Source organism: Phoenix dactylifera, chromosome 12, assembly GCF_051530095.1.
Source record: "Phoenix dactylifera cultivar Ajwa chromosome 12, Ajwa_hap1_PhDact_Kaust_v1.1, whole genome shotgun sequence".
In the NCBI taxonomy this organism is placed as follows: domain Eukaryota; kingdom Viridiplantae; phylum Streptophyta; class Magnoliopsida; order Arecales; family Arecaceae; genus Phoenix; species Phoenix dactylifera.
This window is the reverse complement of record NC_143201.1, coordinates 4,007,144-4,031,216: the sequence shown is the minus strand read 5'-3', so window position 1 is coordinate 4,031,216 and position 24,073 is coordinate 4,007,144. Positions and strand designations below refer to the sequence as shown.

At 38.3% G+C, this 24,073-nt stretch overlaps 3 protein-coding genes across 4 annotated transcripts; 1 reads left to right on the top strand and 2 right to left on the bottom strand.

The window, feature by feature from the left end:
* Positions 1–1,600: 1,600 nt before the first annotated feature.
* On the bottom strand, positions 1,601–3,704 carry LOC103713851 (uncharacterized). 2 transcript variants are annotated; one of them, XM_008800894.6, is made up of 2 exons: positions 3,373–3,704; positions 1,601–3,275 (listed from the first exon to the last, which is right to left on the bottom strand). In XM_008800894.6, exons 1-2 carry the CDS (start codon positions 3,559–3,561, stop codon positions 1,719–1,721), a joined length of 1,746 nt encoding a protein of 581 aa, XP_008799116.5. In that variant the 5' UTR covers positions 3,562–3,704; the 3' UTR covers positions 1,601–1,718. The 2 variants fall into 2 exon arrangements, with proteins under 2 accessions (XP_008799116.5, XP_038971787.3); XM_039115859.3 differs by having other exon boundaries at positions 1,601–3,278; positions 3,373–3,628.
* Positions 3,705–6,565: 2,861 nt separating this feature from the next.
* BIGYIN (Tetratricopeptide repeat (TPR)-like superfamily protein) lies at positions 6,566–12,320 on the top strand. Its single transcript, XM_008800879.5, has 5 exons — positions 6,566–6,801; positions 8,284–8,413; positions 8,595–8,716; positions 11,869–11,932; positions 12,020–12,320. The coding sequence occupies exons 1-5, from the start codon at positions 6,709–6,711 to the stop codon at positions 12,103–12,105; spliced, it is 495 nt and encodes a 164-aa protein (XP_008799101.1). The 5' UTR covers positions 6,566–6,708; the 3' UTR covers positions 12,106–12,320.
* Positions 12,321–18,282: 5,962 nt separating this feature from the next.
* On the bottom strand, positions 18,283–23,343 carry LOC103713837 (small ribosomal subunit protein eS12). Its single transcript, XM_008800877.6, has 5 exons — positions 23,256–23,343; positions 23,133–23,161; positions 20,004–20,289; positions 18,755–18,820; positions 18,283–18,617 (listed from the first exon to the last, which is right to left on the bottom strand). Exons 2-5 carry the CDS (start codon positions 23,138–23,140, stop codon positions 18,558–18,560), a joined length of 420 nt encoding a protein of 139 aa, XP_008799099.2. The 5' UTR covers positions 23,141–23,161; positions 23,256–23,343; the 3' UTR covers positions 18,283–18,557.
* Positions 23,344–24,073: the final 730 nt, after the last annotated feature.

The window sequence follows — 24,073 nt, the reverse complement described above, 5'->3', positions numbered from 1 at the left end:
ATATAGAGGTATTGTAGTCTCTTGTACATTCTTTTTGGAATTTTTCAGATCTCCAAAATTCAGATCAATATATAAAAATGATAGTTAACCTCATACTATCAAAAAAAAAAAAAGACCCTATGCTCCTATTCTAGCTAATATTGCAATATGTTGATCATTATTTATTAACATATATTTAGAAGCCTTGATTATCCTAGAGATTCTTTAGATTCCATTCTAATTGAGAGAGATAGATATCTTAATCCATGTTAGCATTAATTGCCTATGAATGCTAGCAAATATGCTAGAAACTAAAAACCTTACATTAGGCATGACAAAATAGCCTGTGTTTTCTTCCATCCACAAAGTTAGCCTTCCTAAGTTGGTGAAGGCAAAGAACAAAACACCAACCTCTTTAGATGAATGTTTCAAGATACATTATGCATGTGGGTTTATAGCAGATGTTACTATATCTTCAACACACAATAAAATTTGTGGTGATGCCTTCGTACCACTACATCTTCAAAACAGGCGCCAACAGAACTTCACAATCAATAATATGATCATGAACTACTCCAAATGTTTAAGATCCATAAATACCCTCATTTTTTTCTAGTTTATCACCCAATCCATGTGTCAATTGTCTTACAGTATCCTTTGTTCTCTGATTCCTTCTTCATCTACTAGTTTCTAGAGCATTATAGACAGACCGTTAGCCATCTCTTGCTTACGATACGGTCAGTGAAGCTCTCATCGATCGAACATTCTTGTTTCTCCCTTATAATAGGAAATTGCAAATTTTTCTTTGCAAAATTAATATTCAATCTATTTATCAATATTAATGCAACTAATGTTCTTCAAAATCATCTAGAATCTCCTCTTAAACTTTCTTAACATTCTGGACTTTTGACATCAGAGGATCAAATTTTCAGAATTTCCATTACAACCATGTTACTTTGTCTTCAGATAAGAGACTTCATGCTCATGTAGATGAAGGCACCAAACCCTCAAAATATTAGTTTTTGTCCTCATCGACAGATCATGTAAATCTAAGATTGCTTTCATACAAGTGAAAATAATAATAATAATAATTAAATTGTCTGAGATGATATGGAAGCTTGAGACTTCATGCTCCTTCGAGCCTCCATTTCCTTGCCATGTCAATTGGCGCATAACAAGAAAAGAGCACTACTAAAATAACAATAACCCTTAAAACAGGGCTAGGCCACTGCCACCTAGGCACTTGGCCCACTGCCCCAAAGTACGATTACTTGGAGACTAAACCCTGTTTAATGAGGCTTGCTCAATTAAACTATGATCATCTTCCTATCTATTTATTCTTAGCATCTCACTATTTGGATTGAAGAATCATAACCATCCGCTATCGAAGTGAATTCTTCTACCTGACTGGAAGCAGCAATGATAAGCAACTAGCTAGTCAGAATTCTAGCATGGCTCTTGTTAAAAAATGTCTTCCCTTACCAAACCTCACTCACCCAGGAGAGTTAAGCCGAGTATGATCCCTCCAGGCCGTTCTTTTATCCAATCAAAGTGCCATCAACTTTGCTGCATCAGCCTCACAAGCCAAACCAACTGGACCATGGCATGATAAATGAAAAAGTAGAGAAGCAGAGGCAATGTCAGCAGTTTCATATAAACTTAACAGAAGCAGATAGTTAAGCAAATTCATAAACAGCACAAGACAGAGAAGAAGAGGGACAAGAAGGCCATTCTCCTTCTCAACATTCAAACCAGAGTCTCCTATGTTTAGCATGAGTTCTTCTGTGCTTACTAGAATGCCCGCTCTTCTCGCTCTTCTCCGCAGCAGGGAATGGAGCAGGAGGGGATGACCCTTCTTTAACCTCAGGCTCTATGGAGGCCGATGACAAAAGCTCTTCTCTGGGCTCTATCCGAATGGAAGGTAGCAGCAACGGCTCTTCTTTGGGCTCGGGCAGAAGTAGGGCAGGTGGCAAATATTCCTCATCTAGCTCCGGCTGCAGTAATGTCTCCTCAATAGACTCAGGTTGCTCTGGTGCTAGATGTGATGAGATTTCCATAAGCTCCATCCTCGATGGGGCTGGCAGTGCCAGTTGCTCTTCAGTCTCAGGCTGTGCAGAGATTGACAGCATTGGTTCTTCATGAAGCGCAGACTGTGCAGGGCCTGGCGGCGGCCACAACTCTAATTCAGTCTCAGATTGCAGCGGGAGGAGCCGCAACAACTCTTCCTCTAGCTCGGCCCGCATTGGGTCCAAAACCAGCAATTCCTTGCAAGGTTCGGAATACGCTGAAACCTGGGGCAACATTGATTCTTTTAGTTCTTTCGCTTCAATATGCAGTTGGGCAGATGCCAATGGTTCCTCACTAGGCTCTGGCTTAAGGTGCACACTGGCCGGAAACAGTGACTCCGCATTAGCCTGAACGGCCGGCGGCGATGACTCCTCTATGGATTCGAGCCTAATTGTCGCTGGCACCGATCGATCTTTCCTGGTCTCGGGCTTTGCTGAAGTTGGCAGTGATTGATCTTCATTGTTCTCAGGTGGCTCCTGAGCTGGCAGCAAAAATTCAGACTCAGGCTGTAGCAGCAACAAACCACCCTCTGGCTCTGGCTGCATTTGATCCATATGCAGCATTTCGACATCGGGCTCGGAAAGCTCCGACTGCATCACCGTCGTCATCTCGGAAGCAGCAGCAGCAGCAGCAGTATCAGGCATGGGGTTGGAAGGTTTGCTTCGTAGCCGAATGATCAGCCGCGGCCTCGGAACCGGCTCACCAACAGTCGCCGGCACAGCGGGAGTCGGAGCCTTCGTCTCAGGGTTCTTACGCGGCCTGCCCCTTCCCCGGCGCGGCGGCGGCGATGCGCTCGAATCCGTTACATGACATGGGCTTGTTGTTGGCCAAGGAGGAAGCATAAGGCATCCGGCGGCGGAGCCAGAGGGGGCGGCGGCCTTTTTCCTCTTAGGTGGCCTCCCACGGCGGCGCGGAATTTGAGGACCGGCGGGTTTTTGCCGAAAGGACGATCGACGAGGGTTAGGGTTATTAGGATGATGATTGGGGGTTGGAATGGGATAGTGGCGAGGCAGGAAGAGAGGAGGGGAAGGAGGAATTGGGGGGAGGGCAAAGCGATTGGGAGAAGGCATGGAGACGTCGCCGGCGGCGACGAACTTGCCGAGGTAGTAAGGGAGGAGCCTGGAGTGGCCGGGAGGGAGCTGAGTGTACCTGGACTGGATGTAGCGGGAGATGGAGGCCTCCGAGGAGCCGCCCTCCTCCGCCAGCTCTCGCAGCGCCACCCGAACCATCTACTAATCCAGGAGTCCCACATCAAGAACACAAACGATGTGGGACTAAAAAGAAGGAAGAGGTGATAGCAACGAAAGAAATAGATATCATTCATACCTCGGCGTAGGGAGGATGGTCGGGGGTGGGTCGTCTCGGTCTTGGCGCTGCAACATTGGAGGGATGGCGAGGGGGGGCTTCGGCTTCTTCGTTATTTGCCTCCATTATATTAGAAAAATAAGTTTCTGAGGCACGCGGAGATGGGGAGCTCTCCCTCCCTCTTTTGATAAGCACTCTCTCTGTCCGCATAAAAAAAAGCACTCTCTCTTTTCAGATTCTGCTTTGAAGCGAGGCAGGTAGAAGGTTGGCGGAGAGCACCGCTTGTACCTGCATGGCGCTCCGACCAAGTGCAGACCAGTGGTTTCGGCTTCATCTGTGGGCCCCGCCGTGTATTTTTTTTTTTTTTTTTTCTGAAAAAAAAGGGGGTAGGGGGGAGGGACAAGCCCACCCCGCGTAACAACCCCAACCGGGCCCCGTCCCCGCCAGGACTATGTTCGATTCGGGCAGAATGGCCGTTTGGTATAGGCCCAGCTCACCAGGCCCCAGCCATATATTACTCATACCCTCCCCACCCGTGACCCCGGCTCGGCTACCCCTCTGGGCTCCGGCTCGAGAACCACGTGTGAGTACGTCACACATGGCACCACTAAGGCTACCAGCCGACCAGTAGCACTTCTAGACCCCGTGTCCAGGCTAGGGGCATCCGGTCCCCACATTTAATCGACGCCCGCGCGTTTCGAACCTGGAACCACTTGGTTAGAAGCCAAGCTCCATTCCAACTGAGCTACCGCCTTGGCGGCGGCCCCGCCGTGTATTCGTCGTTAGGTATGGGCTCAGGTTGCACCGAGAAAGAAATAACCTTCTAAATCTATGGATCGTGCAATGGCCGCTTTAAAATCTGACGAAGCATTCAAAGCTTAAGATCCACACAAAGAGCTATCCATAAATTAATATATTAAAAAAAATAAATTATTTTTTCATGCCAAAAATACAACTCAAATCTGTTAGCAGCCTTTCATGCGTCTTGCACAGCTCTCAAAGCATTCTAATTTTTTTTATCAGCATAAATCTTAAAGTGGCTATTGAAGTACCCAAAAAAAAAAAAAAAATCATTGGTCTGTTTAAATTCTTGGTATAGTTTTGCCCACTTTGATAGCTTGTAAAATATGTGTAAATAATGAATAGTTGTTTTGGTTAAAGTTGTCAATACCGAACATAATATAACCATGTAAGGATAAATGGATGAACCTCTTATTTATACTAGGTTTGTTTTTTTTCCCAGGCAAAGGCACCTGTAATCTAACCAAAGATTATTAAATTAGATGAGAAAATTGTTTTGTCAAAAAAAACCTTTAGTTTCATATAAGAAATTCATCATTTTTAGGATATATGCATGCAAACTGCAATATTTATAGATTTATATATTGATATAGTTGAGAGCATTATAAATAAAAATCCATCAGCATAAATTATATTTAACTGAAATAGGTGAGAAGAGATATGTTTGTTAAGGTAAATAACAAGAGAGTAATTCAATGGAGGATTTAGTTTAAATAATTATTTATTTAATAAATTAGGAGGATAGAAAGGATAGGGCTTTATGTGATTTAGGTTTTTGGGTTGGGTTAGATCAGGCCCAAACTAGATTAGATCCAACCACACCAAGATATTATATAAATCATATTGGGCCGAGCTAAAAAAAAAAAAAAATCAAGACTCTTCTTTCAGAGGGTCAATTTTTTTTTTTAAGCTAACTTATATTCCATACGAATTGGTTGGGATCTAAGTATCTAACCAAGTGAGGACCGAGTTAGGTCGTGGCTGATCCAATCCATTTGTAACCCAACGATCCACTGTTCAACCGAGCGGTTACCCGTGACATCAATAGGTACAAATGGTTCGGGTTGGGTCAAGTCTTGAGTGACTCCGATCCAACCTAATTTCTTGTTCAGATTTTAATTTTGGACCCAAACCCAACCCAATAAAAAATCGGGTATGGTCGGATCCACAGCTACAATTTTTGACCCAATAGACCATTCGGGTTGGGTTGTATCCATGTATAATCTGGATCCGATCCAAAATATTCAGTCTGATTCGAGTCCGGGAGTCCGGATCTGGGTTGGGTGCAGTTTGGATCTAGCCTTGTATTAACGCATGCTAATTGCTGAAGAGATGTGAAAATCTAAGCGGGCATTTCACAATTTATCAGTGCTTTAAAAAACACTTGATGCAGTTCATCACTCGTCCTATTATATCTTCGTCACTTATCTCTCTGCCACCAGCCTCCTCTCAGCCCATTTGTGTCCATCCCTTTTCGTCGATCCCATCCATCGCCGGCGGTTCTCCGACACGGTGATCCGTTAGTCCTCCTCTCTGTCTTTCCCCTAATCTATTTTCTTCTTTCTCTTCATCCCATCCCCACCATCTATCCCCTATGTTTTCTCATCGATGGCGACGGGGACGACGATGCCGACGTTGGGGGTGGGGATCTCACCGGACCTCTACGAAGACGACCTCATCTACACGGAGGAGATCCTCTGCACCCCCTTCAACTTGAAGCTGCGGTGGCGCTACCTAGTGGCCTGCGTCGACGCCCCCTTCAATAAACAGTCGCTGATTTATAAGCGCACCCTCAAGGCCCTCTCGGGATCCTACAAGCTCTGGCACGCCTACCTCCGCGAGCGTCTCAACCTTGTCCATTTCCTCCTCGTCTCTCAACAACACCTTCGAGCGCGCCCTCGTCACCATGCACAAGATGCCCCACATCTGGATCATGCACTTGACCTCCCTCACCGAGCAGCGCCTCAGTCGTCACGGAGAACCGCCTAAGCCTGAAAGCTAGAAGCAGTGAAGACTGAAGAGTGAAGAACGATTGGGCCTCAGGCCCTCATTCCTCATGGAGGCGAAGCGACGAAATGATCGAGCGATCGGATAATCCCTTGCAGCCTGTGGGCCTGCATGTCTAAAATAGATAATTCGGGTTTGGGTCGACCGGATTGAATCGTTGGGTAAACGATCCAAAATTAACCTAAAGATAATATAGATCAGATCGGATCAAGCCCGAAAAATAAAACGGGCCTAATTTTAGAATTCGACCCAACCTCATGGGTCCTCCAAAATGAATCTAGTCTAATTGAAGTAGATCGGTCCGGTCAACCCAACCCAATTTCAGCCTCAGCGGGCCATCCTTCACGCGTCCAAACGATGACAGCCGAACGCAGAAGAGAATATCCCAGACCCAGGGGGGCCCATCTCTCTTTCCATCCTCCTTCCCCCAGGTGTTTCCTTGGCCCCAAAGTCTCTCCCTTGTCCATTTCTCTCCAGATCCCACCCCACTCCGATCTCTGAACCCCATAAGCACCCTAGCTTTTGATCCGGGAGAAGAGCAGCTCGGCCATGGACGCCAAGATCGGCAAGTTCTTCGAGTCCGTCGGCTCCTTCTTCAGCGGCGGCGATAACATCCCCTGGTGCGATCGCGACATCATCGCCGTAAGATCCCTTGCTTGCCGCTCCCAAAACCCTAATTTCACCTCCTCTCGCACTCTGATTTCTTTTATTTATTGTTAATTTAGGAGCTTTTATGATATTGTTAAATTCCTCGTCCTTAGATGCAATTAGGGCATCTTTTCTGCACTCATCTTTCGCATGCATATCATGATTAATGGATGTGATTAGTTTGAAAGATCTACGAATCTGAAATTTCATTTAACGGGAAGAGTGGTGATTGTAGTGTCAGTTTGTTCTTCGTATAAGAATGCGCTGATAAATGATCTTGACTTTGCCTGAAGCCATCCTCTTCATGAAAAAAAATGACTTTGCCATGAAGCCATCGGATTGTTTCCTATTGTGGATCGTTGCAGCCTGTACCAGATTCAGCATATGCGGCCGCTTGAGATGTAGAAGTTTGTGCTTATGTAACTCATATGGTACAGCATATGAAATTCAGCATATTCGCTATTGGTATCGAGACTTTTTAAATCGTTACATATCTAAAATAAATTAGGTTTGGTGGAGATTGTCATATGAAAATTCTCGTTATATGCTATACAAAGTTATTTAACTCTTTTAGATCAACTTGGTTAACCTAACATAACTTTACAATCTTCTACTAATAAACAATGTTCTTCGACATGCAGAAATTAGAAGATAATTATCATAATGCTCAAGAAATGCAATAACAACAGATGCTAGTTTATGAATAATTCATCTCAAGCTAGTCTTGGTATTTTTCAGAACCCAGTTTTGAATAGCCACGGCCACCTGATACCACTAGAAGCTTTTTAAGAAATGTCCATGATTCTTGGAAATCTACTACCTTGAGGTATCCATGTTGATTTGATTTAGCATAGGTACAGGCCCATGGTAAAGTTAGAGAGTATCAATTAGTTTGATACTGGTCAAGTTGTTGGTTTATGTCACTTTGGCACGTTTGTTTTCACTAACTTAATGAAAACTAGTTAGGTGTCTCTGCACCTAAGTGTGTCTTCAGAAGGAAAAAGGGGGTTTGGGGGGTCTGTCATCTTGTTCTACTAAGGAAAAAAAATGAGGGGTGCGATTAAAGATGTCATCATTATATATGGGCATATCACGTTATTACCATTCAAAATATGATGTCTGCATGGATCTTATGACACCACTACCTTCTATGTGTGATAAGTTAGATCTCTTTTTCTGTCTTTCTTATTTTGAAATTAGGATATTAGTAGTTTCGTGAAATATACCACAGCATACTCTAAATGCACCCACAGTCTATTTAAAGATCTCTTTAAATGGTACCATTGGAAAGTTTAATATAAATAGGTATTATGTTAGTGTTTATTTATGACTTTTTTCCCTTTCTCATATATATTAATCATTTCATTTCTCATTAATCAACACTCGGCAGTATTATTTTTCATCTGATCACTTTCAGTATGTTTTGGTATTTATCCTTCATCCATGTACAAAAATGTTTGTTTCCCATGTGCACAGGGTTGTGAGAGAGAGGTTGCTGAGAGTGGGAGCCAAGAACAAAAGAGTGAAAGTCTTATGAGGTTATCTTGGGCTCTTGTTCATTCAAGACAAGCTGAGGATGTGAATCGTGGAATAGCCATGCTTGAAGGTGGAATATTTTATTCTAACGTCATTTCTATCGTCTCTTTCCTAATTTTCAATATCTTTCCTTATAATATTTTTCTCTTATGGTCTGCACTTGCTTGTTTTTTTTTCTTTCTGTTCAATTATTATTGGTAACCTGTTAATCCTGGTATGTCCGAGAAGTCTGAACAACCTGGTGTTGGCAGCTTCCTTGGGCAGTTCAAGCAGCCCACTGCAAACTAGAGAGAAGCTATATTTGTTAGCTGTTGGATATTACAGAAATGGAGACTATTCAAAAAGTCGGCAGCTCCTGGAGCACTGTTTGGAGGTGTGATCTCATTATGTTCGCCTTCATATTATATCACTCGAGTCCTATTTTCTGCTCTTTTTTTTTCTAGTGAATGATACATGCTTCATGTTTGATTAATGAGTTACACAATGCTATTTGTCTCTTGTTTTTATTTCTTCCACAAAGATTTTATTAGCTATTTATTTTTTTTATTTTTAAATTGCTTTGATGAAATATGTCTTCTTTCTACATCTTAAAATTTCATTGCCTACTTAACATTATAACTCTTACCTCTTTTCCCCTGAACTTTTATGTATCGTCCTTGAATATCATAATTGCTCTGGAGGGATACTTGGTAGGGATGACTAGCTTCCCATGCCAGTACTACAACACCCTCCCATTGGCTAGTGCCAGCTGGTCATGGGAGAAAACTGGGTTCTCCATTTTCTTATCCAAACAAAGGATAGATTTAAATAGACTTATCTACCTTTATGTTCCCATTGCAATCACTCGCTGTATACCTTTGGTTTCTTTACACTGACTTATTTACCGTTAACCCTTGAATAGACTGTCTTGGTCCTATCTCTATCCTAGATCCATTCTTTAAGGTCTAACTAGTCTTGGATAGAAGTCATTCCATGCCTAGTTTAGTATAGATTTTAGGCTAACCTAAGAGCTTCCCCAGAGTGAGACAGATAGAGAAGGGGGCCCATGCTACCATTATTCCGATGGCATAATGCATATATGACACTTGTCTCCATGCATAATTTTGATAAATGAATTCACTTCTGTAAGAAATGTTTCATTTGTAGGCTGGCTTAACTTTGTTTATTTTGTGTCATGTGTCTCTTGGTCTTTGGTTTTTCCTAGAGACGTATCGCCAAAAAAAAAAAAAAAAAAAACTTTGAACATTATAAGCCCAAGGTCAAGCCATACCAATGCCATTAGTTCAATGTTTTCAGAATTTAAGATATTGACACCTCATATTGGAATAGCACCTGTGCCAATACACAAGAAAACAACTCACATTTTATCCGTAAAGCTAGGTATTATGTGATGGCTTGTATCACACTAATGGTTTATAGCTTGAAAGCCTTATTTCTGATGTGAGTATGACAGTTAACAATTCACGCTCATGTGAATTCAGTGTGCTTTCTAATTGCCAATAATTCATTGTGCCCATTCTTTCACAAGCGTATATTAACATATTAAGTCAACCTCAACTTTCACCTCTTCTATCCAAATATCTAAATAACTTCCACATATCTTATTGGCTAGTGATCACTATATTTCATGTATAGATTACTTTGTTTCTCTTAGTATGTACTAGGCAAACACATATTCCAAAATTTAAAAGTATAGTTTAACAGATTGAGAGTTGGGGAATATAGTCTTGGACTATAGGTTTAATATGATCTGTACACATGCAATGAATGTAAATATTATGTTCATGCCTTGATGTAAAAATTATGCTCATGTCATGAATGTAGATATTATGCTTATTCTTATATTTTTCTTTGTTTAACAACTTGTCAGAAATTGAAGTTCATTTCTTAGAAGGTTGTATGGTTTACCATCTTAAAACCAAGGTTATACATGAGGTAGTAAACAATTTAAATAATAAGAACTATCGGAATCTCAGTAAATGTTTGATGTGTTGTACAGGCTTTTAGTTTTGGTGCTAACTTTGATTCTGTTGAATACTACTCTAAAGCAATTAAATATTCATTGATTTGAATTTTGTTTGTGGCATCTGCTTCTTTTGGAATTCTCCCTCTCTCTCATATATATGTATATATATATATATATATGGAGAGAGAGAGAGAGAGAGAGGGAGGGATAGAATTGGTTATACGAGTGGATCTCTACTCAGATCTGATCAGGTCTAGATCGGACATGGGAGTTCCACGTCGATAATCCAAGCAATTGGATATTGGATATGATATACTATCTGTAAACTACATACGCACTAAAAATCATACGATTTGGAGACTCCAAGCCTATGCACCAAGTGGTCAATATATGTATATGGTCAAGTTCAACATACATCTATTGTAACTCTTATAGAATTGCTCCTTTCTTGAATTAGATGATGGATCCAACATTAATAATTTGAGTTATTCGATGTGATCTATTTGTTCTAAACTACTTACACATCAAAAATCATATGATTTGGAGATCTCTAGCCTATGCATCAAGTGATCCGAATAGTTTAAATAATACGGAATAATACATGTTATTTAAACTTTGTCCAATTTTTTACCACTTAATGCATAGGCTTGGAGTCTTCAAATCAAATGATTTTTTGTATATTTCAGAGATAGTAGATCACTTCTGAATTCTTAATGAAGTGTGTTATCTGGAATGTCCGTGGAATGAATAAAAGAAGTAGACAACTCGGATCATCAATATGGGACTACCCTTGTCCAATTCAACCAAAGATGTTACTCTATAAGAGGTACACTAACATTCTCGAGGTTGTATTATATAGTATCTAATAACTCGGATCATCAATATAGGACCACCCTCGTCCAATTCAACCAAAGATGTTACTCTATAAAAGGTACACTAACATTCTCGAAGTTGTATTATATAGTATCTAATAACTCGGATCATCAATATGGGACACACACACACATAGAGAGATGTGTATGGGCGCACATTCTTGAAGTTGTATTATATAGTGCTGTCACCAAGGTTAACAAAATAATTATTTTGTACAATTACTTTTGATCCAGAAGATTAAACACAAATATAGGCAGACTAAGTGTGCCTCCATCTAGGACCAAGATTATCAAAATAATTTTCTTTATATGTTTGTTTTTGGTCCAGAAGATCAAACACAAATATAGCTAGTCTGAGTGTGCTCCGTCTAGGACTTGATCTGAATGTCCTGGGTCAGGTCTCAGAATGCCTTTCATTTTTTCTTCTTTTACAGGTAGAACTAATGACCTTCTATTCAATGATGTATGGTAATATTTTTCTTATTGTTGATCTTTGTTTTTTCTTCTCAAAAAAATATATTACCATCTTACAAGGAAATCCAAATAAAAACAAATGTTTTAATTTTATTTCTTAAACATGATTCAATCATGAACTTATAATGCTTCAACATTTGTTTTATTAGAGCATTAAGGTTTTTAGATTCTATTAGAATCTTATTTACCCTTATATAATGATGGGTTTTGTAGATCGCACCAGATTGGAGGCAGGCCCTGAGTCTTAAAAAAGTGGTGGAAGATCGAATTGCCAAAGGTGAGAAAAACCCCATGGATCCTATATCCGTTGGCTTCTTTCTATCTCAATTACTAAAGAGGTTAATTGCTTATGTCATTGGAACAGATGGTGTGATAGGCATAGGGATTGCTGCAACCGCTGTGGGCCTATTGGTTGGGGGCATTGCTGCTGCGGTGACTCGGAAGAAGTGATGAGTTCACCGACAAATATAACACCATGAATAATTTAGATGCTGCTGTTTCCTGTAATATATTGAGCTACTTAAGCGTCTTTACTTGAATATTTTGTTATTTCTAATCACCATATGTGCGTAAGAAACAAGAGTCTGAACCTTGCGAGGATGTATTTTTATTTTAATGCTTTGCATGATCTGTACAGGAGGTCCTTGACCTCTGCCTTGTTGTTTTGTTCTGTGGGTCTCCTGTGATTTTGGTGAAAATGTTTGCAGGGAGTAGTTTTTTAGTGGTCAGTGGCCTGAAGAATATGTCAAATAATTTCAATGGTGCTTTCATTGATGGTAGCAGCAAGGGTTAGGCATATTGCATCATATGTGAAGTCAAAGCAGCTGTTGACTTTTGAATTAAAATGAAAGATGAGGTGCTGAAATCATATCAAGTCAAATTTGTTGATTGTGAATATTTTGTGCTTCAAAATGGTATAAGTTGAGATGAAATGGCAAAATGAAATATAATGTCTGATTTGATAGAGTCGAACATTGAAATTGGGAGCTCTCTTGTAATTAAAATTTTGTATCTTGTAACTTGATGCTGCAGTAATTTGCCCTCCTCTTTTTGGATGGTGAAGCCCTAATATTTAGAAATATACAAAACTATTAGGCACCAAGCGAGACTTCCTCACAGTGCCACAAAAAAAAAAAAAAAAAAGAAAGGAGATCATTATCATCAGACGGTTCTCTTGCCTCAACCCCTGCTGTTTAAACTGATTGGTTGGCTACCTCCTCTATCTCATTATGTTAAACACTGATGCATATGTCGTCAAGTTGCATTTGGTTTTGCTACCACTTCTAGTATTAATATGGATATGGATATGAATAGGTAACTATTCGATTCGTATTTGAATATTCAGATATATTTATAATTTTATTTAATTTGAAGTAGCATTCATATATTTTTTTAAAAAATGAATCATCATATTAACTTGCTATTAATTTGATTTATATTATTTTAAATAATATTTTAATTTTGTGGTGATAAGATTTAATTATTTGGCTTATATCTATATTATTTATATTTATATTTATATCTATTTTACTCTAAACGAATATAGATAAAGGATTAAAAAATAAATATAAATATAAATATAAATATATTAGTATCTAATTGATAGCTGATATGATTTCTGCCCTAATTGCGATGGTGGCTCGGGTTTAGTGGGAGCGACCTTATAACGAGATTTTTTTTCCGGGTGGGCTTCCGTGAGTACCGGTGGATGACAACCTTTTTCTGTTTTTTTTCAACTGAACATGTGGGAAACCGAATCCTTGTTGGCTGTCGGATCTTTACCAAAAAAAACAAAATTAGTTTTTTTTTTTTTTCCAGCACTGCTCATGCAAGATTCGCAACAAAACGGCGGTTTTTTCCGGTACGGCGACGCGGCCATCAAAGCCGACGACGTGTTGTCGTTTTGTTGTCCCCCTGCCCTCCCTCTCCTCCTCCTCCTCCCCGTCTTCGCGAGACCGCCCCCCGGCGCCTGCTTTTCTATCTCTGGCCTCTGAGCGTCTCTTGTCGTCGATCATGTCGTCGGTAGGGCCTTCTTTTTTATCATCAGAAATTGATCTCCATTGCGTATTTTCTTTGTGTTTCTTCTTGGAATGATGCTTGAAATCGGTTAAAGTTCCCGTTTTTCCGGTTGGAATCAGGAATGGGGGAATCCCCCACTGTTGAAGCAGGGGATGGGGTAAAGAGATGGATTTATTGGGAAATTTGTGGATTTGGATTTCTGTATTTGTTTATTCTTCTGGGAATTTCCTTCCGAGCGGGTGGAATGGAGAGTAGAGGGATCATAATGGGGGGAATGGGCATGGGATCTTTTTGTAGGAGTTTGAAATGATGGGAGATTTGGGATATATGGAGATCGGATTTGTGGAGTTTCTGGGAAAATGCTCCTTGGTTTGGATAATTATGGGAACTTTGGATGTATTCTCGTGTATGGAATTTATATAGGGTTGGGAGAATGTGGGAAGAGATAGAAAAATATTGGTTTCTGAAGGCTCTGTATGTTTTTATTTATATTTTTTGAGCAAAAAATTAATCTTGATTTGTTCTTTTGGAATTTGATGTTATTGCTTATGTTTTGAAGTCAGATAGTTTTAGGTCTCGAACATCATTTGTCAGTTTCCAAAACATTCAAGTCTTTTGTTAATTCTCATCTGTGTCGTAATCTTCTGTTAAATAACATATATAATTAGTTAAATATTATAGTTTGTAACATAGGTTTTCCATCCATGCTTTACAATGTGTACAAATTTTTTGTGTAAAGTTTTTATGTTTATGTCAAGGCCTTAAAGTATAGGGGTAGGGAGAATACTATAGTGCCTTCAGACAGAATCGGAGGTTTAAATGTTTCAACCGGAATTGCTTATTGGAACAATTGAATCATTGTTAAATCATTTCATAACCATGACTTCTCACAAGATTTATTATGGAACTCTTAGTTCTAAAAATTTGTAATCAAGTCAGAAACGGAGAAAAAGTTTCAAAATTGTTGTCCAAATATCCCTTCTTTTATTTAAGGCACAAATCTATATGATCAACATCACATTTTTAAGCCAAAACTGGATAGTCTTTAATACCACCTCAGATTGCTGCCTGTTCGTTTAAGCATCTTCTAGACACCAGTTAATTGAACATCTTTTCACCTTAGGCAATTAGAAAGCATGCTCTTGAAATTTAATCATGCATGTATCGTAATACCATTTATCTTGGAAAATATGTGATATGTTTGATTTCTACCTTTAAGTATAAGAGCCAAGGTGCTTTTGGTTTAAAAAATTGTTTCATACAGTTAATATGCACTGTAGTAGTATCATTGATATAAAACCAACCTGAGCCAATGCATAATAAAGATTAGACCAATTGTATACTTTTATTTATATTCTCATATGCCTTTTTCTCAGTGCATATGGCCAAGTTTATTTTCATATTCATCTAGAACTTCATTCCATGCATGAACATGAATTATATATTTTGTCTACATTTCGGTTTTCTTTGTTGGTTTATCAATCCACCTAAGCATCTAGACAAATATGGGCTTGAGACATGAGTGATGCATAGAGATATGTTGATTAGCATTGCATAGTTATATCGGTGGTTTAGAGATAACTGATAGGAAGGAAGATTCTAGAGAAACAAATAAGGATGAGTATCTTGAAAAGGGAATCATGTAGCTTTTTGAAGGTAGATGGGTAAATATTACAGGGGAATAGCAACAGAACTTTTAGATGAGAAATCTAGAGGTCAATTCATATAGTTCTTAGGTTCTTAGAAAGCAAAGTTTGTCTGTCTTTTCTTTTCTTTTCTTTTCTTTTTTGTAGTTGAGGTTTGTGTTTACTATGATAACATCTGTCAAAAAAAAAAAAAAAAGTTGTTGAACGTGAACAAAGTTAATGAACATAGTTTGCAAAATTTTCTCATAATCTGCTGGTCCACTGCCTTCTTTGAGATTGTAAACAAGATTGTTGATAACTCCCTTTTACATTGAAAATTTGCCCATTCCATGCATGTAAGATTCCAGCTTCTATGCCTATTTAGTTTACGGGATTTTTCCTATAGCTGTCGAAGCGGAAAAACAGTTGATACAACATCTCAAGCTCACCCTGACCATCATTTGGTGTGTGGGTGAGTCTTGCATGTATATGAACTATGAAAGTCTGTATGTTGCATAAAACCAGAAGCAGATTCATTAGTTATTCTTCTACTTTAGCATGTATTCATCATGGGGAAAATTTACTTTGCTCCTATCATTTCTCGTAAAATTTCATTGTAGAAAGTAATTTCTGTGGCCTTGCTTCCTTCCAGTCATTGTAGCTGCTTCATCTATATTCTGTTCTCATAGTTGCAGCTCCTGTTTTGCATCAGATTGTATAACTAGCTTGCAGCCTTGATATGTATAATTTCTCTCCCTCTGAATGTGGCAGGAGAAGAGCTGGCCACTGCCCAAATTTGGTGATTGGGATGTGAACAATCCTGCCACCGCTGAAGGGTTCAGCATTATATTCAACAAAGCTCGAGATGAAAGGAAGACGAGTGCCGGTAATCCAGGGGTCGCAAACTCTCCACGGAGAAACAATATGGGTGGTTTAAAACCAGATGAGACTTACCAATACCCAAGAAAGAGTGTATGATCCTATCTTGTTTCTATGTTTAATCATAACTCATTTAAGCATAATTACTCAATTGATTCATTTAATCCTATAGCACAATATATAGATAAGCTTTATGCATATCGATCAGCACAAAATTTTGCTGCTTTTTAATTTGCAAAAAGTTCTGCAGTGAGTTTTTATTCCACTGACAATTATATGAACTCGCAAGCAGAAAAAGTGGTTTTGCTGTGGTTGAGTGCTGCTGCTGGAGGCCTGAGGGATTTGGTGCTCATCATTTAGGGTTCCTACGATATAAAGAACCTTCTTTGTTGGAAAGCTGCTTCCCTTGGTGTTGCTACCCATTTCCAGTGGTCCTCATGTATCTGTGTTATATGGAGCAAGAAGAAAGAGTGGTGGTGGATGGACGACCTTAGTTTTATTCTTGATTTTTTCTATATGTTTGTGCGTTGGTGAGGACTGACTTGCTTATTTACTCACTTATGTATGTTTTTGGTGTGTGAGTTGTTAGATCGGTAATTCTATTTAGCTTGTAACAGCACCATATATAAGATATATTTATTGTAAAATTTTCCATACTGTTTTCATCATTGTTGTTGTTGTTCAGATTTGATTATTCTGATGCTTGACATCACTATTTAGGAGATTAAATCTTGTGGAAACTTCAATTTTGAATTAATCATTGATACAAGTTGGCGATATTCCTCCCATATATCGTCATAATTGAAGCACAGCCTTTACCCTTATCATTTCATATATGGATTCCACTCCGGCATGAAAAGCTTTCTTGCTTCTCATCTCTTGGTTCCATAAACAGACCTTTGCATTATTACCAAATACCACTCCGGCATGAAAAGCTTTTTTGCTTCTCATCTCTTGGTTCCATAAACAGACCTTTGCATTATTACCAAATACCACTCCGGCATGAAAAAGCTTTCTTGCTTCTCATCTCTTGGTTCCATAAACAGACCTTTGCATTATTACCAAATAGGGGTGAAAGAGGATAGGTAATATCCATCTGGATATGTTTTCATGTTTGAATCTATTCAAGGACATGAATAGACAAAATCCTTATCCAAACATCATGTATAGTCATATTTAAACTTATGTAGCATTAATTAATTTTACCTTCCACATAATGATATCATTGATTTAATGGTCGCAAAGTTGACTATCTAATTTTATCTCCACTTCCAATGTTTGTCTGTTTAAAACAAATATCGTTATAATTTTTTGCATCCGACTAATATTCATATTTGAATCTAAATTCATTAAACAAAAATACATAGAAATATGGAGATACCAAATATCTGATCCATATCCATTTTCAGTCTTTTTAAACTGAGTACTAGAATGTCCAATACGCATGATAGAAACCATTAAATGACCGAAATTTTCACCAAAAAGACTTAAGATTCACATGGAAAGGGGCCCCAAAAATTTAGCATAAAGGGAAAAGAAAAGAGCTTCAAGTGAAGATTCCGGCCATGGAAGGGACCTTGTTTCTAGTAAAATAAAACTGGTGAATAACATAATTACAGCATCACGGCCATAGGCTGAATAGAACTCTACATCATCCAACCCCAAAAATATGTATATAATTTCCCTACAGTGAAGCATATGTTATGCACGTCAGAGGATGATACAGATAGCTGCAATCTTCTTATTTAATTATAAATGTTATTATTTTTCATGAGATAAAAAGGACGCACTTCAGGAGTCAAGTTGGACACTTGCAGATGCCATACAGCAGCTCAGATAAAAGGTTTTCTTAACTAAATTTTTGAGACGACTGCTAAAAAAGTTTGACAAAATGCTGTTGTCCGATACCAGACAGCTAATTAAACCTAGGTTTGGCTACAACTTTGGGTGAAGGCAGATACACCACGTCAAGCACACGAGTCAAAAGATTGATCACGAACATAAAACACAATTCGTCTGTATCAAACAAGCAATGCTTCCCAACCAAAAGGCAATTGATGATTTTAATCAACACTAGTTTATACCAAGCGAGAAGCCAAAAATATAAACAAACAAAAACCGTTTCCCCATTAAAGGCTCATTAAATTTGACCTGGTACTTCTTAATTTAGAGAAGAAAAAGGTGGGGACAAACCCCTAAAATGCAGACTTTGCAAGCAAAATTAAGACTTTGTTAAGAAAATACACAAATGGTTTCTACATAGAAGTCTTAAAACCTAATAGCTGCAAAATTCCACACAAAGCATCGATGGTGAATGTTTCCAACAAGCTCTCATAACCCAGAATCAAATTTGGCCCGCTACCAATCAGTTTCCATTGTTCAGTGTGACTTCACATATTCCTGAACTATATGTAGACCCTCTGATTCTTCGCCATAATCCTGTAAAATAGAACATCAATGGTTACAAATTTGATGGCCACTATTTTCTCGACGCATGCCCTGGTTGGGGGGTGAAAAACATGCCCACTAAAGAACATTGCTAGAAACATTAATAATTGATATAATTCAATCTCTACCTTGATAACCACACATGAACAGCCTACAACTTTTCTTGCCTTTCCCTCAGAGTCAATCTTGCATAGCTGTAGATTAAAAGAGGAAGAAAAAAAAGATGAATTAGGATGATGAAGCAGGATTAAAAAGAACAAGAAATATAAGCAACAGGAGGGGGGTTAACAGTTACATGGCAGCATGTTTTAACAATGAAAACTTTAAGATTAGAATGAAAAGCTTAAAATACATTCGCAGGCACATCTCTATATCTAACAGGAGAGCCTTCCAACGACTAAACTCACTTCTTGTAGCTGGGCTTTTTCTTCTACTGGAAGTGCATATTTAGAGCCCCAATAAAGAACAGGAAGGGGGGAACAAAAAAAGGTACTCCACATTTTTTTGCCACCTCATCTACCTTCGAGGTAGGGAGACATAAAGAAGCCACATGTAGGAATGTGAGGAAGAAATTCAAGAGAGAAAACACAAGATTTTAGTAGTTCCCCACATCTCTAAATTTTTTATTTACTCTTTATCTTGAACAGACCAATTTCTCTTTTTATCTAGAATATAGAGTAGTCTAAGAAGGCTAGAGCATTCGAATTTTTTTAAAAAATATTTTTCTCCTCAATTCTCATCTGATTTTATTTTCTTGAGAGATCATGTCCATCCATCTTGTTTTTATCATGATGTTTTCTTTATCTTGCTCTGATCATCATTCAGTTATTTACTAAAATATATACTTGCACTCATCTTTGAAACTCAGCGTGTGCATTTCATGGGCCAAAAATTCTACTCATATAATGCATGAATATGCAAGTACTGGCCTGAGCATTTAGACAGTTTTTTGCTCCAAACCCAAAATAGATAATATATTCTAATACACAACCTTAAAATACAGAAATATAGAACAATCAAAATTCATCGGCCTGCTTCATGAAAAATGGGTAAACAAATCATTTTTTTACAGGCATTTCAACTGATATCTCCTGTTGATTCAAAAGCCTCAGAAACATTAACAGAACAAAGGTCAAGTGTCGCATATTAAGACAAAGAACATGAAAGCCAACTCCAGCATGGGATGGTAGTTTTAATTAGTGCCTTGAAACTCTCAAATTTGATCAAACAGCTGCCATGTAATGGCATAACTGACATGCTCAGGAAATATTTTCTCTCTTTCAGATAATCTGCTGTTAAGCATGAAAAGCAAAACTAAAAAAGAAATAATAATGATTATGATGATATAATAATAGACATATTTGACTAGTTACTTACCCCTGCCCACTCGCCAAGGGTTTTTGCACTTGGTACTGTTACTAAATGCACATTGTGATCAGCACAAAGTGCTTTGACCAACTTGACATAGTCAGGCTGGTCACAATCCTCAGCTAGAATACAAAGCTGTGCAGCATGCTTTTCAATCGCCTTGGCAGCTTCATGGAGCCCACGAACAAGCCCATCATGGGCCAATGATTTCTTCATCACAAGTTGAAGTGCTGTCATCAGGTCCATGGGCTCTCCAAGAGCTGGAGCAGCAGTTTCGACAGCAATACCATCTTCGCTATCATAACAGAATATGAGAATAGGTCAGATGGGTACCGACTGTATAAAAAAGTCTGACTAGCTACTCTCTTAATAATTTAAGCAACTCCAGGAGAACCCTTGAATCATTATGTTAAAGATTTTAACTATCTCATTGTCAGTTGTTTTATTGAGAGAATTGTAACACAGAATAAGTATGTAATATTTTCATGCCACAAGTTGGACAATTATTATGCTCTTCATGGCAAGGTTACAATTAGTGCAGATACAGATCAAATAATGCAAGCTGGAGGGCATCCTAACATAATTTGTTTTTCAACTTGTCTCGGAGGTAATTATAAAATCTTTTGAACATATAACTACATTGCCAGATAATAAACATCCTTTAATGAAACATGCCTGTGTCAGTCGTACTGAAAATACAACAAACAGATAAAAGATTCATTCTTACTTCCTTTAAAGTAGATCTGTTGCTCGACTTGCTTATTTAATTACCTTGTGCAATGAGATTTGTAATTTTGAACCTAATGACCTGTTCTTAAATAAGGGCACATGATGGGGCAAATTAAGTGAAAGACGACATAAGTTTGAATCAAATGACCATTTCTTAAATAAGGATCCTCATGAGCATGGAACATAATGAATGATGAACAGGCACTTCACAGCACTTACATAAGAAATGAAAATTCAATTCCTTGGGTCATGCTGTTAAATAAAATCAGAGTCTTGTGAAAATATGTCGTGGTCCCTATACTTCAACATGTTCTAATGGATCATGTAGAACTTCATTAAAGATTACAAAGATGAACCAAGCCCTTGTAACAGAATTTTCCATCAGCAATATTTGAAGGTGAAGGCAATATAGAACTAAAGTGCCCATGGTATTATTAGCAATAATGCTCGGGACACTATCATAACTCATGATCAAAGTCATTGTGATTCCAAATCCCTTTGCAAAGAGACAATGCATCAAATCCAATCATTTCTTAAAATTTGTTAATTACAGCTTATGTATGTACCACTATTTCAAGATGTAGTGCATAGGCTGCATATGCATATGCAGTTCCCTGACTGCACTAAAAAGAGAATTTTCTTAGCACTCTGTTGACACATATTGTAGGGGTTACATTGCGTGGCAACATATGCAGCCTATTTAACATCGTACGACCGCATATATGGCCCTTTCAGCATTATGCAACCATAGATATGACCACTGTTATGCGCAACCATACAAATAAGGCAGGTTCAAAACTAATGGTTGGGTTGGATGCAAGGATTGCCGAACCGAGCCGACCCAATCTCCGACCACGTCGGTTCTCTAATGGAAAATGGTTCCAGCCTAATTGGATGTGCCCGGAACCGGCCAAAATCGGACAGTTCCATCCAGTTCGACTCGGATTCAGTGTGAACCGGTCGAGTCGCATCGGATCCAGGGCTCGCTGTGGGGCTGTGGCAATTATTGTTCCAGTTCGATTCGGTTCGAACCGCTATCGAACCGTACCAGTCGCAGATCGGTACAAGTCTCGATATCGGTTCGACTAACCTTGGTTGGATGTAGGCTTCAAATGAGCCAGACACATATTTGTTAATTATGATACAACAATTGCTACTAAAAATCAAGTACTAAGTACTAAAGAGTAGATATATCATTTAATGAATCTAAGATCTATAAAAATATCACTCTTATTATTTTTAATATATTTTATTTAAATATTTAAAATACTAACTACATATATATCAGCATAACAAATGAACTATTGGTCCCTTAACTGGCTGCATAATGCAGTCGCTTTTTAAAACATTGATATGTACAATCATTCCAATCAATCATGTTGCTTACAGGGGATTCTTTAACAACAAAACCATTTTGAAAAAAAATGACAAATTATGCATTGTTTGGTAAAACCTTATCTAAAATACCAATTCATCTATATTATATCCAAGACAGATTCTTCTTCAAGCTAGTCTATTTCTAAATCAGAAAACAATATATAAGTTTATAAGGTCTCAAACGAAACAGCACAATAAACAGATGTTTTATATCAATTGATGTTTTCCTAACTTCAGTTCCAGATTGTTAAGTATTCAAGGCTTTGGATAATTGAGGACAACAAGCAACTATTCATTAGACCATTCAGTTATGAAATACAATAAAGAAAATACTCAACTAGAAAATATATGCAAACTAACAAACAAATCATATCACATAAGGATCATTGCTATCCGTAATTTCATTTTGATAACAAGCAGGCGACAGTCAAGTCTAGCGAAACCAACACAGTCGATGAACTAACTAGATCATAATTACCAGTAAACTTACTTCTTCTCCAATAAAATAATATCATATAGCTGTTGATTTTTACATCCATTACTCACTTAAATGACTGAGATAAATCCAGAACTAAATTGAGCCAAATGTTCCCAGGTTCTGCTTCTCCTATCTTCCCAAATCCATTTCTTATTCTGATAAGTACTATTATGTATTTGGAATTTCGAATCACCATATCAGTGATCAAGCTAATAAACTTCAATTTGACATGAAGACCGGAAACACCATCTTAAATGCACAATAAGCTTAAGTCATATTTAACTAGATTGAAGTTATCATGAGTTTGCCTTCAACCAACTTCATGCAACAAAATTCTCTAAAGCTGGTTTCTCACATTAAGTGAAACTGTGATTTCTAAACAAAATATATGGATATACTCTAAGCATAAAGATCACAACTTTCACATATCAAAATACAAAAATATCATTAAAAAAAACATTATACGATCAAGAACAAAACGTATAAAAGAAGACTTTTTCCAGAAAATAAAATCGACCAAAGGAACAGCAAAAGGAGCAGATCGGATTACGTACGCAGCCATTTTCTTACGATCGAATGGGATCTGAGGAGAGAATAAAAACAGAGAATTAGAAACAGAAAAAAATCGAGAAAAAAGGGGTTCAAAAGGGGAAGGTGGGGAAGGAGGAGCGCCTCACCTCTATCTCTCTCCAGGTTTTAGAGCTAGGGTTCGGATGGAGAGGGCGGTCGTTATATAGGTTGGCCGTGACCTGGTTCGAGTTCAGATGAATCGGATCCAATATAAAATTTGTCTAGGGTCCGCTTTGGGTTAGCTTGGACCCGTAAAGACTAACCCGGTTTGAGGATGGATCTGGACCATCGTTGAGGCCTTGAGGGTTGCAATGGACCAGCCTTCATGCCAAATTCATATTTTTGGGGCCAGATTTCCCAAGTCCTACCTAGGATTTCAAGCAGGTTGGATTGGATCAGGGATGGGAACAAGCAATTCAATCTATATTTGAATCAGGATCAAAAATCAAATCAAAGCTTCTTTGGGATGGATAGGATCGGATCGAATCCAGGCAAAAGTAATTCAATCACAGATCATAATGAGCTACTTTACAATGTTTATGATAATCCTTTTTGCACTAGTTATAAATGAACTAGCTGGGCATGGCATAATATTCCTTAGTGTATAATATTTATGGATGATATAGCCTTAGTAGATAAAAGTAAAGTCACAATTAATCATATTAGAACCAAGGGTTGTATAATCTTCATCTCTGTTTTGTTTTCTTTTTTGCACCTTACTCTTGCCTGTTCTTTTTATAACCGTCCCAGTGGTGATCAGCATGTCATTTTTACGCATATATTATAATAAATGGAGATGCCCCATAATATGAAACTATTATGAATTCAAGTTTGGAAAATTGATTCTCGAGCTTCATGAAATGAGAATACATGGATTCTTAATGCTGAACTCACCAATAAGTACAAATCCCTCTCTAACCCATTA

What these genes read in the sequence shown, in the direction of transcription:
- LOC103713851 (XM_008800894.6), bottom strand. Translation starts at nt 3,561, where the DNA reads ATGCGGACAGAGAGAGTGCTTATCAAAAGAGGGAGGGAGAGCTCCCCA. An exon ending in ACCATCCTCCCTACGCCGAG is followed by an intron (nt 3,276 to 3,372) that starts GTATGAATGATA and finishes CTGGATTAGTAG; the next exon opens with ATGGTTCGGGTGGCGCTGCG.
- BIGYIN (XM_008800879.5), top strand. Translation starts at nt 6,709, where the DNA reads ATGGACGCCAAGATCGGCAAGTTCTTCGAGTCCGTCGGCTCCTTCTTC. An exon ending in GCGATCGCGACATCATCGCC is followed by an intron (nt 6,802 to 8,283) that starts GTAAGATCCCTT and finishes CCATGTGCACAG; the next exon opens with GGTTGTGAGAGAGAGGTTGC. An exon ending in GGAAGATCGAATTGCCAAAG is followed by an intron (nt 11,933 to 12,019) that starts GTGAGAAAAACC and finishes TCATTGGAACAG; the next exon opens with ATGGTGTGATAGGCATAGGG.
- LOC103713837 (XM_008800877.6), bottom strand. An exon ending in CCCTTGGCGAGTGGGCAGGG is followed by an intron (nt 18,821 to 20,003) that starts GTAAGTAACTAG and finishes TTTAATCTACAG; the next exon opens with CTATGCAAGATTGACTCTGA. An exon ending in GTTCATGTGTGGTTATCAAG is followed by an intron (nt 18,618 to 18,754) that starts GTAGAGATTGAA and finishes TCTATTTTACAG; the next exon opens with GATTATGGCGAAGAATCAGA.